The sequence below is a fragment of the Pseudonaja textilis genome, chromosome 1 (genome assembly GCF_049901715.1).
Source record: "Pseudonaja textilis isolate UNSWEBS1 chromosome 1, rPseTex1.2, whole genome shotgun sequence".
NCBI lineage: Eukaryota > Metazoa > Chordata > Lepidosauria > Squamata > Elapidae > Pseudonaja > Pseudonaja textilis.
In genome coordinates this window covers 66,632,310-66,649,775 of record NC_141990.1, presented here as the reverse complement: position 1 = coordinate 66,649,775, position 17,466 = coordinate 66,632,310, and the positions used below count along the sequence as shown (strand labels likewise).

Below are 17,466 nucleotides of genomic sequence, written 5' to 3'. Positions count from 1 at the left end.
TCTGAGGCCCATTTATTATGATCTTGCTACGGAGAAACATATACACCTAAGTAATTTGAATATTTAATTTGTTATATACTAAAAATAAATTTCATTAATTTTATCAACAGATTGATTGCCCACTATTTTGGTGTTGAGGTACAGAAATACATACTTATTTAAATATTGAACAATGCTGTGTATAACACTATTTATGTATTCTACACTATAGATTGCAGTTTACTGCTAACATAAGAAGGGGCTTTACATGTATTTAGTAAAGATGTAAATCAACATTATCTATCTTAGAGAAAAATGCATATTTATATTAGCAGATGCTTAGTACACATGTCTAGGGAAAAGAGAAAGAAACCAACACAAACATAGTAAAATCACACTGAATAAGTGATGTTATGTGTCTTTGTTATACCCATTTTGCAAAAATGTACACAGAACATGATGTTAACCAAGTCATGTACAAGCTGTTAAAATAAATAAAACGAGACAGCACAGTTGATGGAGAGAAATATTCAGGATTGGCAATATTCTCTACTGTAGGATTATTTCAACTAGGTTATATTTCTGGAGTTTAATACACTCAACTAATCATATGATCCAGCCAGTATTTGCTGTAATCTCTCTCTGAAGTTCCTTATTTAAGAATGGCCACCTTAAGGCCTGTGACACAGTCTTCTGAAATGTTGAAGCGTCCTTTGCTGTTTCTGATTTCAGATCTGTGTCTATTGATTCACTGTATATAGAGAGTATCATATTTAAATGATAAAACATTATGAGTTAGTTAAGCAAAAAGACAAGTATCTCCATGTTCCAGGGCTGGAAAATTCTAAAGTTCCCAGCCCTTCTAGGAGCAATTCTTCTCTTTTTGGAAGCAAATCTTCTGCAGAATTCCAGGTACAATCTGATCCTAAAAAAGACTCATTTTGGAATTAGACCTCTGAGTCCAGATACTCTCTGAATCTAGAGTTCTGTATATTGTTTGCTGTAATGGAATATTAATCTCAGGGAAGAGACACATTAATCTTGGAGGTGACGGATGGGTATATTTTAGAATCAGAATAATGGACATTTGCACCACCAGTTAAGACATTTGAAAATGAAAAGTATGATTTCCTCAGGTTGTACATGTCACTGTCGGGCCCTCTAATAGTATTGCCAAAGCAAGTATGAGAACAGTAGCTTGAGCTGTTGTTGTTTTTAATTTTTTTTCATTTCTTAAAATGAAAGAACACCCCTCTCATATTCAACAGTTAATTTTTCGGTGTAAATTTAGCTGGTGTTATTATAACTTAGTTTATGCAATCAATTTTGAGGGATTCTCTTTGATATTTTATTAAAAGATGAACTGAATCGACTATATTAAAGAATGATTACAAACTCCCTAGAAAAACATAGTGTTTACTATTGCCTAGCTGTTAAAAATACTTATAGCAAGCAAACTGCCAATTCTGAGAACAAAACAAATTAATTCAGAAACAGTCTAGTTATAAAGTTGATCTAATTTATTTAATTTTAATCACTTGTTGAAGTTTGCAGCAGTGAGCTGAGAATGAAAGACATATAGGCATATAGAAATAGATCAGAGAAAGCCAAAACCTGAATTTTATATTTTATTATTTGTGCTATTTTGTTAGAGTGATATTCCCTTCTATCCCAGAGCTTACATAGGGATTACCCTTCATTTTATAAGTCTGAAGTAGGTTGGCATGAAACACACTGAGTAGGCCAAAGCTACCATGTGAGTTTTCTATGGCTAAACATAAACTTTAGTCTGGGTTTTCCTGGTCCTGCTCTTAACACTTTAAACACTATGGCACACTTTAAACACTATGGCACTCTATGAAGATATGACTGTTTTGATTGATTATCATGTACTAAGAGGGATTTAATTTACTTGCTGATTCTGAAGATATGTCAATTTATATCTATTGTTTATTATTATTGAGAGATTTAATTCACTGGCTATTATAGACTATTGAGAAGCAAATGAAATGCAAAGTCATTTTAAGACCACTGATCATGCATAAATTTATTTATTTCACAGATAACATTTTGTAGTATCTGGCACTGACATATGCTTAAGGATTCTGTTTCACTAGGGAATACATAGGCACAGCTGTTTTGTATCTGTGCCTAGGATGGAAAAAAATACAATGATGTTATTACGAAACAACAACACGGAAGTGTGTTCAAAGCACAACTGTTTTCTGCACTGACCATAGGAAGAGATCTGCCCATTAACTACTGGAATTAACTTTCAATCATTGCTCATCTAACTTTAAAATTAAAGACAGAGAATGCTGAGATTCATGCACACAAGAGTGGAAGTAATCAAAAGCATGTCAAAAGAGTAAAACAAAAAAAAGAAAGAAAAGAAAGAACCTTATGCATTTCTCCATGAAGATCTCCTACCTCTTCTCTAGTGTCTATGGCAGAGCCAGGGGTGGTGGCAGCAGTGCTTACTGTGGTACTAGGAGCAGTGCCTGATGAAGTCACTGAATCGATCTCTCCTGCTACATCATTGATTTCCCGGGCAATGAGAGCCAAATCTTGACTGATCCTGTTGATGATTAAAGTAGCATTAGCAGCACAAAGTAGGGGAACTGATCAATATCAGAGCTTCTAGTTGAGACAATTGGAAACATGAAGCATTTTCTTAGTTTTCTTTTTCTAATATTTCCACAAAATTAGTTGCAACTTAAGGCTGCTTTATGAAAACGTCAGTTTTTTTCTACCATAATTGTATAAATCTATTGCAACTATTTTTGATCCAGAATCTATTATACTGCTTTACATTTGCAAGTATGTAGGCACACACATATATATTGCAACCACCACGACCCTGTATTTTCTAATCTTATTAACCAAGGTTTTTAATTAGATTCTTTCACTAGAAAGACTGACACCCAATATCTCCTGGTGGAAAAATATATTTGCATAATGTGATTCTCTGCTCTACTTTTTCCTTCAAAGTCCTTTGCACCTCAAATTTGATCTACAGGATCCTCCAACTTTTGAAGTATTTTCAAAGGAATGGAGCGGCAGAGGAACTCACTATCATCTCATTCCAATGATGAAAACCATTCTGTTAGCAGGAGGAAGTAACATAATACAACTCCAGAAACATATTTTTGCAAATACTTATTTCATCATAATCCTATCTCGGTACAATTGCAGGCTCAGTGCCCATGCTTTTCCTGCTCAGAGACCATTCCCAATATCATTGTTAACTTTGCTCATCTATTATTAGATCCCCCTTCCTCTTTGTTTCCCTCTCCTTAAATTTATCAATGTCTAAACCTCTCATCTCACATGGTCAGTCTGTCTTTTGTTTATTCAATAGTTATAAAAACATGGTCTTGGGAGGGGGAAATGACACGATTTAATTTTGTATGCATATGTATTCTGCATAAACTATTCACAAAGATCCAATCTGAGTGTATCAAATAATACACACTCTGTGTTTACTCTGGTATGGCCAGAAGAAAAATAAGTTGGGTATTTTGCTGCTTTTTCCTGTTACAAGTGTCCATAAACATATAAAGCTTTCAGGAAGTATAGAAAATGGTCTGTTTTCTGATGTGTTTTGCTTATGAAAACAGGATTTTAAGATTTAAAGTAACATGTTGAATTAGAACTAATTAATATGTATTTTAATGAATAACAAGTTTGGTTGAGAATAGAAAACATTCCAATTGCTTGCCATGCAATATAATTTAAAAAAAAAAACCTGAAATAATTCTTGCGATGTGTTGACTGATCTATCAACTATTGGTGTGTTATGCGAGGGTATTGTATTCTGCTTCAGATTAGGAAAGCCATTTTCAATTGAGTTTTTGAATACTACGCAAAGCTATTCATACACAATATGCCAATCATTTCATCCAGAGTTGACGATCATTTTTGGTCTGAATACTTCACATTTTCCTTAAAGCATGGGTGTCAAGCTCAATTGCGTTACATGACGTATCATTTTGTTTTTTGCCTTTGTGGAGCCGGGTTGAGTGTGGCTTGCACATGATGCATCTGGCCTGTGGGCCGCCAGTTTGACACCCCAGCTTTAAGAAGTGAGGAAGGCAGGGCAAGGAACACCATAGTACCCCCAGAGTTGGTGGTCTATTTTTAAAGTAGGGGATGAAGTTAAGGAGTCTGCTAAGGCATCCATTGTGTTTTATAATTTTCCCCAAAACTGAAAAAGAATCTCAATTTTTAACCTTGAGATTTTCTAAAGGATGAAAGGGTTGCCCTAAAGCATACATTGATTGGTGATTTTTTTTTTTAAAAAAAGATCTTTAATCAGGCAGGAAACAAACCTTCCCCCAAAGTTTGTTTTACCAAGGTTGCAAAAGAGACACTGCAAGTTGTTTATTTGGGAGATATAAAGTCACCCACTGTCCTTTATAGTCACCATCATTTTGCTGATGTATCTATGCAATGCTTGTAGTATAATCAGACTAAATAAGCATAAATTATTTCAGTTACTTTTAAATGAAGTCATATTTACTTTTCATCTGGTCCTAATCCTCTTTTGTGGAGAAAATTCTTAGAAAAACCACTCAAGGCCCAGTGTAGACCTTATGGCAATTCATGGCATCAAGTTGCACCAACAAACCAGTTACATAATCATTATCTTTCCATGTAATAAATTAAAAGTTTTCTGCATTACTCCTCATAGGGGACTGTGGAGGACGGGGAAGACAACAACGTGTATACAATGATGTCATATAAATGCTACAACTTATGTACTTTCATCAGATGTCAGGACACAATAAGCATTTGCATGCTAACATTATGCATGTTGCCATTTTTTGGCACCATTGTGATTTGCTGCAGACACTGCTAATGGTCCTGATGGTACCAAAATTATGAGTGAAGGAGAGGGTTAGGGTAATTAATAATTACCCTTCTGCTTTTCACAGAGTTATTATTTCTTGGAAAGCCAACCTTGCTATTTCTTCTCGATGGGCAGTCCAATCACGAATGTAGTCCTCCTGTTCTTTTATCCTATGCTTCATGGCATTGCTACTTTGTACTGGTGTTCCAATGTTCTGCACTCGAGTAGTTTTCAGGGCTGGAGAAGTACGTAGACGGGCATGTTTAGGAGAATTACGGTTTGATCCAAATTCATCTTCTGAGGTGGAAGCATAATCAGTAGGAAAGCGCCTCCATCTTGAATTTACTAAATTAGTTTAATTATTGAAAAAGAATTATTGTTGTATTTATTGCAGATAATACAGTTATGACTTTAACAACATGACAGCTTACCAAAGTTGCTTAATACCAAACCCCAAATGCCTCATTAAAGTGTTTACTGACTAATTTGAAACTAAAAAAAATTAGAATTTTGTTAAATAATAAACACTAATTGACAAAATGTGAAAAAGAGTACTCTGTGTACAATGTTGAGTTAATAAGATGGAATATTAATATTAGTCTAAATAATAAGACAATACAGTGAATCTGTATGGGTTTTTTTGCAAATCAAGCCAATTTCAAAAAATGTTTAACTGCATATTTGACAACACATAGAAACGTAAGTACTATTAATGGGATAATTTAGAGAAGAAAAACTATAACTTGTGTCATTTGAAATCCAGTTAGAAAATACTAGGAGATATTGACTATTATGAGGGTTGAGTTCACGGAGTTGTGAGGAAAACAGAGGTAGGAACATTGGGTTTGTTCATCGCTTTGTTTAAATATATAAATGGTGGGAAATAACAACAATAAAGACTTATTTTTCTAAGAACAGTGGCAGATTTAACAAGGAAAATGTTCACTTCCACATAGACATTGATGGCCACTAAAACGATTTCTCCTTTTTAAGCACGTAAGGGAGGCTTATGATAATATACCATCAATTCTTAGCAATATAACAATACAGTGGTACCTTGGTACTCATTGTTAATTGGTTCCAGCAGTACAATGAGTATCAAAAATGATGAGTACCAAACATATTTTTCCCATAAGGAATAATGTAGTAAGTCATGAGGCAGCCAACAACCAAAAGTTCTACCCTGTGCATTGAGTACCAAACAAATGATGAGTACTGGGACAAAATTTTCACTTTAGAATGTGTTGGGTACCAAATTTGATAGTTTCAAAGCAGTTGAGTTCCAAGGTACCACAGTATTTCCAAAAAATAAAAAAAAGATAAAAAACCCACCAAGAGAATTTCAATTATCTTTGCTTTCAAGCATGCTTTTATCAATTGAGTGAAAGCTTTATTAAAGTCAATGGCAATTGCAAAGATTTCAGGCCAGGTGAGGAACAATTGATTGGAAGAGTGAAGGAGTAACATGCTGGGGTTTTATTGTTGACACTGCTCTTGGGAAACAGGATTCCCAAGAGAAAAGGAGAACACACCCCCACCCCCAAATTCCAGGAGGGCAAGTATATATGAAAATTTTACCAGGAAAGAAAGAATCTGTGTTTCCCTCTTGAATAAGTCCTGGAAAAAGTCTTTACCTTTCTTAAAGTCATATAATCACCAACTGCCTAAATTTCATAGAATCATAAGGCTGGAAGGACCTTGGATATCTTCTAGTCCAACCACCGGCCCAAAGCAGGATTCCTTATACCATCCTGGAAAAATGGTTATCCAATCTTTTCTTTAAAACTTCCTACAATGGAGCACCCATGGGAAGTAAGCTAATTAATTATTCTGTCAGGAAATTCCTCCTTATTTCCAGGCTGAATTTCCCTCTGACAAATTTTCACCCATTGCTCCTTGTCTTGCTCTCAGGTGTCATGAAGAATAAACTGATCTGATCTTGTTTGGTTTTTCAACCAAACAGCAATGTTCAAATGAAACAAATCATTTATTAAAGTCATAAAGCCAGAAAAAAATTAAATTGTGGGCATTGAAAAGTGGGTTTCTTGTCTGTTCAGACTGGTTAAGTACAGAGATGACTCTTCTAGAAACTTAAGGGTTTGGGGTTTTTTTGGCTGAAGGTTTAAATAATGGCCATAACTGTGACTTGTAAATAAAGGCAGATACTCCTTCAATGAGTTTGGAATATAGGTTATTGTCCTGTTTAAAGAATGGAAAGCCAGATATAACCTATCATATTTTCTTTCAAATTTACCATGATAATTCTAATAGGCTTGATTTAATATCAAATTCTCAACATTCCTTTTGTCAAGCCAGAAATTGACATATGTGTAGCCATTTTTGTGAGGCTTAATATATATTCTTTTTCTTACTTTCTCTGTGGCAGTCATTGGGGAAGGGTTTCGGGCTCGACACATTCCTAAGGGGAGAGGAGTGGAGATGGAGAGAGTGTTTTGGCTATGTGATCTCCCCCCCCCCCCCGTGGGAAAAGAGCTGTCGGGCTTGAACCCCTTGAGGTGGAGATTTATGACATCAAGCAACATTGAATTACTTCTATTGGAGAATGTGACTTTAGGGGGTGTTTTTAACGTAGCATTGTGGGGTAATTCTGGGTTGAGTCAGATCTGGAATTACCATGGACTTTGCCAATTTGATGCTTTCCTAAATAAAAGAACTTTTTTTGAAGATGGACTTTGTTCTTTTCTTTTTAAATGGATTTCATTACTTAGAAACCTGATGCCTTTTCTTTTACATTTAATAAGCAGGGGGAAAAATACTTCTACCAACTGTAAACACGAATTCATGGACAGAATAGAGTTAAATCATCTTGGATGAAGTATATCTTTGAACTCAAAACTCTTCTATACCTTCAAATTGCTTATTCAAAATAAAATTCCAATTAGTTTTTAAAAATTCATATTTAAAACTAATTCTGCAACTCAGCATTGTACAACATGAGCATTTAGAGAAAAAAATAGGGGTGAAAATTTTAAAATACATGATGTCCAGTACTCTACCACTGTAAGTTTCAACAGCAGGATCTGGGTCTGGAAGAAGATGATATATCTCTGTGTACAAAAATGTGTTATCATGTTATTGACACATACGGATTTAATGCATTTGTCTTAAAGGTAATAACTAAATTAATTCCACCACTTTAAAAAGATGTGGAAATAATAGGAGCGCTACTCACACATTTCAACTCACTAAATTATTTCTGGCATTCAATTCCATTTGAAAATCTATGTATCAATCTACATTGCAGCAAGGAGAATCACAAATGAATTTTTAATAACAAATTATTTGGAATAATAACAAAAGTTAAAAAGTGTTAATGCCTATGTATAATTAAGATAAAACTTACTCATACTTACCAAATTTTGGGAGAGAGTAGTGCATTGTATATGATTGTATGACAAATAGTAAATTTTGCAGAGGATAATATTCTTTTGAATTATATAGCTAGTGCATGTAATTTGACAATTGGAGAACATAAATGACCAAAGGTGCTTTTCAAAAACTGAATTGAACTGAAGAAGCTTCTTGGATGAGAAGTGAAATATTAAAAAAAAGAACCAAGAAAGTCCAGCTGCCTTTTGGGAAAAGCACCTTTGGGACAACCATAACCTGGATGATTGAGAATCTCCATAAACAGGCTGATTTGAGTTTAAGGGTAGGAAAAGAAGCAGAAGACTTTTCAGGATAAACTGCATCTATTGCCTCCTTTAAAATGATGTAAGTCAGTCATTTTGCAACTGTATGTCAGTAACACAATTTTAAAAGGGTGATGATGGACTGCAAATAGGCTGAGAAAGCCACAGGCAAAACACTGTGGATGCTCAACCTTATTCTAGAGTGGTGTAAATTTTTTGATGCTTTTGCTATTAAGCTCAAATTAAAGTCCTAAAGAAATGAAAACTGATTTATAAATAACCACAGCGGATTAACAGAAAGGATGCTTAAATTACAGCATATCACGCTCAGAAGTATATAATAAGACTTCCATCCTGCAGTCAGATTTTAAATATGCCTATGCATGCACAGTAACTTTCTCTTTAAGTTTCCACAGCTAAAACTGTCAGATGATGTCCCATGATTTCATAAACCTTCCAAAGCAGCAGTTGGTATATTCTGAATAGAGTGTGGCCTTAAAAACATTAATGCAAATGTTAACCCTGTAGTAGTTCTTCAACTTCTACCCAGAATATAGATAATTAATATCATCATATAATCACCATATGACACAAGAGCAGTATTTTGCAGGTAGCCTTGTTTCATTTATAGTGTCGGTCACATGAAAAGTACATGTCTTTGATGCAGATTCCAATGACTACCAGGAGCTGTATGAAACTGAGTAATTGGGCAGGCCACATGCAATGCTATTATGTAGAACACTGCAACACAAAATTAGGTCACTGCAGTTTAGGTTCAACATGAATGAACCGTCAATGTTAGGACTGGGAAGCAAATCTACTATCCAGAATACTTTAATCTTTTTTCTTCAAGTCCTCAGGTGTTGTAGTGGAAAAGCATACAGGTAGTCCTCAACTTACAACAGTTCATTTAATGACTGTTCAAAGTTACAACATCACTGAAAAAAGTGACTTATGACCCCTTTTCACACTTAGGACCCATTGCAGCATGCTCACGGTCATGTGACCAAGATTTGGATGCTTGGCAACTGGTTCATATTTATGATGATTGCAGTGTCCTGGGATCATGTGATCCCCATTTGCAATCTTCTGGTAAGCAAGGTGAATAGGGAAGCCAGTTTCACTTAACAGCCAGGTTATTAACTTAACAACTGCAATGATTCACTTAACAACAATGGCAAGAAAAGTCATAAAATGGGGTAAAACTCACTTAACAAATGTCTTGCTTAGCAACATACATTTTGAGCTCAATTGTGGTAAGTGTATGTGTGTATGTATACACACACAAATGTTTTTTTGTTTAATTTGACTTGATATTTTTCATGAGAACAAGCACCAATCTTAATAAGCCACATGATCAAATGAAAATGGAAAGTGCTGAAAAATGAAATTATTAGAGATAAGATAGAAAGTATCTCATACCTGATGGAGAGTTATGGGCTGAAGACAGAGATTTGGATTTGGAATCTGATAGGCGAGAAATGCTGTTAGCTCTAATTCTAGGAGAAACTTTAGTACTGTCTGCTGGTGGTGTTAGTCTAATGCCACTTCTAATTATGGCATCTGAAGTACGAGAGGTAGAGCTTCTAGTTACTGTTGCTTCAGAGTCACTTCGTGCCGATAAAGAACCAAGTCTATTTCTCCGTGGCTGGGCAAGCAGGTCAATTCTTGAAATATTTCTCCTTCCTGATGGGGGCTTAGATGTAGAACTTGTAGTCGATACCTCAGAAGCAACTGATGCTTTATCTGCATCTGCAAGTTCACTATCTGACACTTCACCAAGCCGTGCTCTCCGTAACAGTGAAGTCCTTGTAGGGCGAGGCCTTGGAAGAGTGGTTGACTTACTGACTTGCCCAGTTGATGGGGAGGAAGATTTCAACTTAGCTAATTTTATTCCTTCTGTTTTGGAATGCAAATGTTCATCTGCTGAGGTAAAAGGAGTCCTTCCATGTGATTTGCCAGAACATGTTTCCTGGTCAGAAGATAAAATATCAGAAATAGCAGAATGAGGTACACTAGAAGTTTGATCATCATCTGTTAAATCTACTGAGGGCTGCCTTATTCTTCCACTACTCTGTGCAATCTTGCGTGCATCACCCCTTAAACTAGCTTCTGAGGAGCGGCCTTTTGTTTTCTTCTCCATTTTGTCACTGGCATTTGAACAAGATGACTTTAAGATATCTTTTGAGGGAGAACTAGTTGAACATCGATCTTTATACAGGGTAGTAAAACTTTTACGTTTCTGAGTAGTTTTTCTTTCACTGTCTCCGGTAACTAAACTAATTGTACTAGCAGTATCCACATCTGATTCAGGTGAAATGGAATTGTCTCTATTGTAGCTAGGAGTGTCAGGTCCTTCATCTGTTTTATTTTCTTCACGCAGCTTTGCCTCAAGAAAAGCCATTACAGCTTCCGTATCTTTTAAAATAAGGGTTGTATCTAGACCAGGATCTGTTTCCACTGAATCACTTTTCTCACTTGCTCTGCTGATAGATGTTAAAGAAATTGATGGAGTAGTTTCTTGTTTATTAATATGAGGAATTAATTCTATGGGTATATTTGCACTTGGTTTATCTATAGTAAAGCTGCCTTGTCTTACTAATGGCTTTGAGGTTTCCTTCTTATCTCCACTAAGTCCTTTAGTTGGTGGTAATTTGGCTTCCTCGGCTTTCCTTCTTTTCCCTTCACTTTGTGCCACTTTAACTTCTGTTTTACCTGCACCACGCCCTGATGCCTTTTCTTTCATACTCAATTTATGGGAAACAGAAGATTCCTCTTTCCCTTTTTCAACCTGGCTTGCAGTTCTTGAAGAAGATAATTTAGCTGGGATCCAATGTGTCAGCTCATTTTGTTCTTGCTGAATTTTAGTTAAAGTTTGCTTTAGCATAGATGTTTCTTTGCCATTTTCATTTTTCTCTTTTTCAGAAGAGAGGCAACTACTGGAGTGAAAAACTGTCTTATCTGCTTTAGGAGAAAGGCCATTTATTGTCCTGCTCACTTTAGTCAGGCTTTTATCAGTGGTGTGTCCTATTTCTTTTTGAGAATGAGTTGGGGTTTCTTTCTCTTGAAGTTCTGTGTCCTGTTTTTCACCTATCTCTGATCTGTGATGGGCTGTAACCTTTGTTTTTTGTCCTTCGATAACAGCAATTTCCTCCTTTGGCAACTGAGGGAGTGTCCTCCTCTTTCGATCTAGGCTGGTTAAAGAGGTAACTGAGCCAGAACTTCTAATTGACAGGCCTGATTCATTGATGTCAGTGTCTAAAATCAAATCAAATGGAAACAAAAGTTAAGCAGGAATTCTAAGATTTAATATATGTGACAGACTAGACAAAATTAAAGCCTCTTTTCTTCTCACATACACTTTTCAGATTTAAAAATTGAAATGTAATGCAACTTATGAGATAGAGTATAAAAATATAATTATATTTCCGTAAGAGTTGTGGAAAAGTGAATCATCGAAAAGAATGAAACACATTAATCAATCCCAAAATGTGACTAAAAACATAATAGATTGATATAGTATAAAAAGAGCTGTGGGTATTAGATGTGATACCATTTTCTAGATGAACAAGCGCAGATGACTCCATCCGTATTTCATTTTCTTCATGTTTTGTATGATTAGCAGCCAGACTAGCCCACTGTGATACCCAACGCTTGCTTCCAGATGTGCCAGTGCTTTCCTAATATGGGATTTTAAAGAAGACCAGTTACATACCCAATAAAACCAAACAATCTAATAAAAAATTTCTATGGTAAATATTTACAGGGTCAGGTCTTATGCACTTTAAAGTAGGAAGCTGAAAATTTTGAAGAAAAAACAAGTTATAACTGTTTAAAAATTCACACTGTAAGAGTCTTTATAATCTTACCTAGGTAGTATAAATAACTCAAAGTGGAAAGTTTGCTGAGAATGAGGTAGCGTACAAATGCAGCCAATAAATGCATAAATAAATAAAATCATAGATCGGCACCAGTTTAATACAGTGTTTTAAAACCAGTGTATTCATATTTTTTAAAAGATCATCTTAATTGTTGGTATTTTATCATCTTGGTTAAAGATCTGAGAGTCTTTCAATAGATTCAGGCCAACTGTTCTTTGCAAACACAGATTTTTGAAAATTATTTTTACTCACATATCAGAGAAAATCAGGGAGGAAAAAAAAAGGAAAGGACCAATAACCCAGAAGCCATGATATGTGTAGCAATCCACATTTGGCATACTGAAATAACACAGAATATTCTTTCTCTTTTCTGCTTTCAATTTTCATTAACAGAATAGTTCCTATTTCTCATGAATTTTCTGGAATGTTGGATGAGCCACTATTTAAACTAGGTGTGTCCATTCCACCAGTCCATGGACAGCTTGTAATGCAGCCCCACAAGATTTTATAAAAAAAAACATTTAAAAGATAAACATACTTTATATGTGGCCTAAGACAATTCCTCTTCATTCAATGCAGCCAGGCAAACCAAAAGCTTGACATACCTGGTTTAAACAGTGACTGCAACCCACTTACAAACAAGATGCAATAATGGTTTGAAACACTAGGAAGGTGACAGATTTACAGTAGCAGTCACTTAGTACTTTACCACTAACGTAATCACCTAAGAAGAAATCTAGCTGAATAGTTCTGTGTGAACTATTTATTTCTAAATAATGGCAAAAGTACTAATATAAATAATCACTACATAAGATATTATTTTATATTCCAATATGCACCATTAACACAGAATACAAATATGTTATGGAGTTTTAAAAGTGTTGATCAACCTTCTATATTTTATCCAGAGACAAACAGCCAGATTATGCAAATGCTTTAAGAACAAGTGTAATATGATCTCTTTGTATTCTTCCTGACTCTAACCTGACTGCTGAGTATTACATCAGTTTAAGTTTTCAGACCATAGCATTTTAGTATTGCTAAGGCCAGAGGTTTCAATTTTCATCCACCAGAGCATTAAAAGTCCCTTTTTGAAAGGGAAGCAAGTATTTAATATTCCTTTCAAATGCTTAAATAGCTGCCCATCACACACACAATGATTCTGGGCACTAGCACAAACAAAATCAGAAACTACAAAACCAAAATACATAAAATGGCTAACCAAAGAATCATGCAGAGAACCAAATGGACTCAGCTATCCTGGTCGTGACATCCAGGAAACAGTAGTTTTCACTCAAAGCTGAAAAGAATTCATGGTTGTTAAATATGACCCCCCCCCCCCAAAAAAATCCCACATTCTCACTGAAAGCATTATATTTGAACCTTTGAGGGATCAGTAGCAGAATTCTGAGAAGAGAAGGGCCAAACCAGCTCCTCATGATATGAAGCACCTGATAAGTTTTTTGAATACACACATGCCAAAAATTGCTTCTTTAAGCTGTTAAAGGCCTGAATACTCTGCCTAGCCACATCCAAGGTGGTTTTTCCTCCAGCTGCATTCTATTAACCCATCAGGCTACTTTAGCTGTCATAGCCCACTTGTGTAATCTGATGCCACTTTGGCCTTTGTTATACCAGCCAAGTATGTTTCTCGCCTATAAGCAAAATGTGAGGAACTTTATTATTTAAGACTGATCTGATATTATAGTTACAAGATCAGGTTTATTTTACAAATATAACTCTGTAGGCCTGATAAATAATATGGACATCAGAATGGTAATTACATTTCAATCAGATTAATTTCCCTTTCTCTATAATGCTCTGCCCATATCAAATCTTTTACTCCCGATCACTATTGTGATTGCTATCCCAGGTTCCATAAATAGAGACCTTGCCCACATCAATGGAATACTTAAAATACACTCACATACTGTTCATCCTAGCATCAGAAAATCCTTATCATATTATCTAATTTAAAGATTGGCTGTAACTCCTGAAGTAGCAACCAACCTTTTTTTATGACAGCTGCTTCCCTATGTTCAACATGTAGAGCTCAAATCCCTCACCCAACTGATTCTGATACTCATCCAAGAGTATCATTCTTGCATCACCTTCCAAAGGAACAGCATCAAAAGAGGGCTGACCTCATTCCAAGAGTCAACCAACAGTAATTCCCAAGCATTTCCTGGAAAGAACCACAGATTGATGTGAGTTGATAGGTAATGAGTCCGCCACTTTAGAACAAGCAGCCCAACTGGTGAAACAGCAGGAAGTGGATGTAAAGTCTCAGAATAATTTGCCTTATCCATTCCTCTGATCTTCTATTGCACCCCTTGCTTCTTCTTCTAGAATAAATTGTCCAGGCAGATATAAAATTCAAGGGTTTTATTGTATTTTAAAGGATATCAATCTTTATTATATCAGTTAATGACACAGTGTTGCCATCTGAATTTTTCTTTTTGGGACAATACACCAAAGGGTATTCGTAACAGAATAACAGTGTTAGAAGGGACCTTGGAGGTCTTTTAGTCCAATACCCTGCTCAAGCAGGAAACTAGATATAGTACCATTTCAGACAAATGGTTGTCCAATCTCCTCTAGTGTTGGAGCACCTAGAACTTCTGCAGGCAAGTCACTTCACCGATTGTTCTAACTGTGAGGAAACTTCTCCTTAGTTCTAGATTGGTTCTCTCCTTGATTAGTTTCCATCCATTGCGTCTTGTCTTGACTTCAGGTGCTTTGGTCACAGTCACACAGCCAAATTTCAGAAAAGCCAGAGAGATCTGAAATAAGTACCTAAAGTAACTTGGATAACAGAGACAGCAAGAGTACACAACTCTGCAGTGATCCAGGCCTGAAGTTGGGGTCATGATTATGCTGTAGCACATAGCACCTGTTAGCAACTCCTTAAAAGAGTACCATCTTTCTCTGGGACCATACAGTTGCTATGATCACTTCCAGAAAAACAGTCATTGGATTTTTAAGGAAGTGTCAACAGTGGTACATGCATACTGAGGTATGCTATGAATCATAGTTTCCTTTTGAATCTGGATATCTACAGAATATGAATTTGGTTAAGAGTTTAAAAAAGAGTTATTTTTGCTCTACTCAGCACATCAAGCCCCTTTCTTGTACTGATCATGCCAGAACATGGAATATATTACAATTACTAGGTATACAGGGACACCTGAACTGCCTAGAGAAACTAGATTCTTCAGGAATGCCATATTACAAATATGGAAAAGAGATACAAATCCAGGCTATACTCCAATATACTTTTATGGGCCTCAGCCCAAAAAGTGTTTTATAAAAAAATAAAATAGCAGGCAAAGAAAAATGATTAATATACTGTATAAAGATGTTAGTATTGGAAAAAGTAGAGCTGAAAATGAAATCAAGAGAACAATTGACTGCATAGGGGTTTAGTTTTCAATGGTTCTCATATGCACAATTAAGAGAAGATATAAAAGGGTACCACAAATAGAATATGTTAAACAGAATTTGAAAATGAATTATGTTCAGATGATAAACATGTGGTTGCTAAAATGTATAAACCATTGTTTAGATTTGAAACAAAAGTTCTACTTTATGCTGAATTTCCTTCAAATCATCAGAGTGGCACAAATCAGGAAGGCATGAAAATCAATTTTCTTAACTTTGATAAAGCCTTTCAGTTTGGCCTTCTATTTTTTTAAAAAAATAAATTTCCTGTGAAGTAATACCACCAAAGTGAGTGGAATTATTCTATGTCAAACAATGAAAGAATTGTCAAGTAAGCTATGAATGTAAAATTCTTAGTTCCTATGACCACTTAATCAATTATTTTTTACTCTATTGTTCCCAAACAAAATAAAAATAAAGGGGGAAAATTGAATTAAATAAGCATTGAATAAAAGTGTACACTCCAACAAATCTCTTTGAAAAGTTAATGTTAAGTAAATGTTAATGCTACTTTTGCTGCATTCCTAAAATATTTAGGGAAAAGATACTGAAAGTCAATACTTTGTTACTTACACCATATGTCAGTTTCAGAAATGCAGAGTTTTAACTCCTGAAAAGCTTAGAACCCATGATTGCACACATGATATTATTTTTATTCACTTCCAGATTTGTTTTGGGGCCTAAAAATCTTACAGCTGGACTTTTATTGATGACATTCATATTAAAGGAGATATGGAATATGTATATATGGGTTGCTATGGATATGTTATTCAGTCACTTACAATAGATTCTAAAGGATATTAACATTCTTTCAATACTCACTAATAAAAGCTCAAAATATTTTCTGCAGTATTTATAACAATGATATGTTTAACTAATAGTTCAGTAAAACACATTATCTCTAATCATCAAATGAAAAACTATGGACAGGTGCAGAGGCTTCAAGCCCTTTTAGGTTACAAAAATAAATTATGAAATGTGGAAAAATTGATAAAATTGATCAAATGTTGTATTAAATAATAAACTCAAAACATTAAAAATAAACTAAGAAACATTAAAAGTATGATAATGAAAAATTAATACTTAAACTGAAAGTAAACACACACATCATTATAAATTGTTTGCAAAGCTCAACTCCCATTTGCGGGAGATGAAAGCAGTTTGGCATCTGCTGTATTCATGTCAGGGCTAAGCAAATTATACTATTCACAACCAATTGCTAGCTTACTAACATGGTAATTTGATATTTGTCATAAAAATTGCCTGTTTTAATGCTATTTAAACAGTCAATAGATTTTTCAGACAAACATGTAAACCTGGACACATTTCAGGTTTTATCATTCGCTAAACTTAAACTAGACCAAATATAAAGTCTATAGCAAATGGGCTTTTTAAAAGAATTTAATTATGATAGTTTTGAAGCCCAAGCTATCATACTTGCTTCTACTTCAAACATTTCCATTCCAAATTATGAATGTGAGGGATGTTTATTAGAATAGTGGCATTAACCCTGAAGATTGATATGATAGAATAGCAGTGATTGGCTACATATACAAATCTGCTTTAAGAATAGCCTAGACTTCTAGTTTGGAAAGGTTGATAGGAATTTTCCCACCACATGAGAACCAACTTATACGGCAGTGTTAGGATGGGATATATA

General features: G+C 35.0%; 1 protein-coding gene across 11 annotated transcripts in view; it reads right to left on the bottom strand.

Annotated features, from left to right (window-relative positions):
- Positions 1-17,466, bottom strand: part of CEP170 (centrosomal protein 170) — an 81,346-nt gene that overhangs the window by 11,749 nt on the left and 52,131 nt on the right. For 4 of the 11 annotated variants that reach the window (XM_087936868.1, XM_087936913.1, XM_087936861.1 and 1 more), the window contains 5 exons: positions 12,038-12,164; positions 9,907-11,742; positions 7,849-7,899; positions 4,942-5,176; positions 2,380-2,557 (listed from right to left, as the gene is read on the bottom strand). In XM_087936868.1, the coding sequence (XP_087792994.1) occupies positions 2,380-2,557; positions 4,942-5,176; positions 7,849-7,899; positions 9,907-11,742; positions 12,038-12,164 (2,427 nt within the window). The remainder of the gene's footprint in view (positions 1-2,379; positions 2,558-4,941; positions 5,177-7,848; positions 7,900-9,906; positions 11,743-12,037; positions 12,165-17,466) is intronic. The other 7 variants (XM_087936880.1, XM_087936931.1, XM_087936876.1 and 4 more) reach the window with 6 other exon arrangements.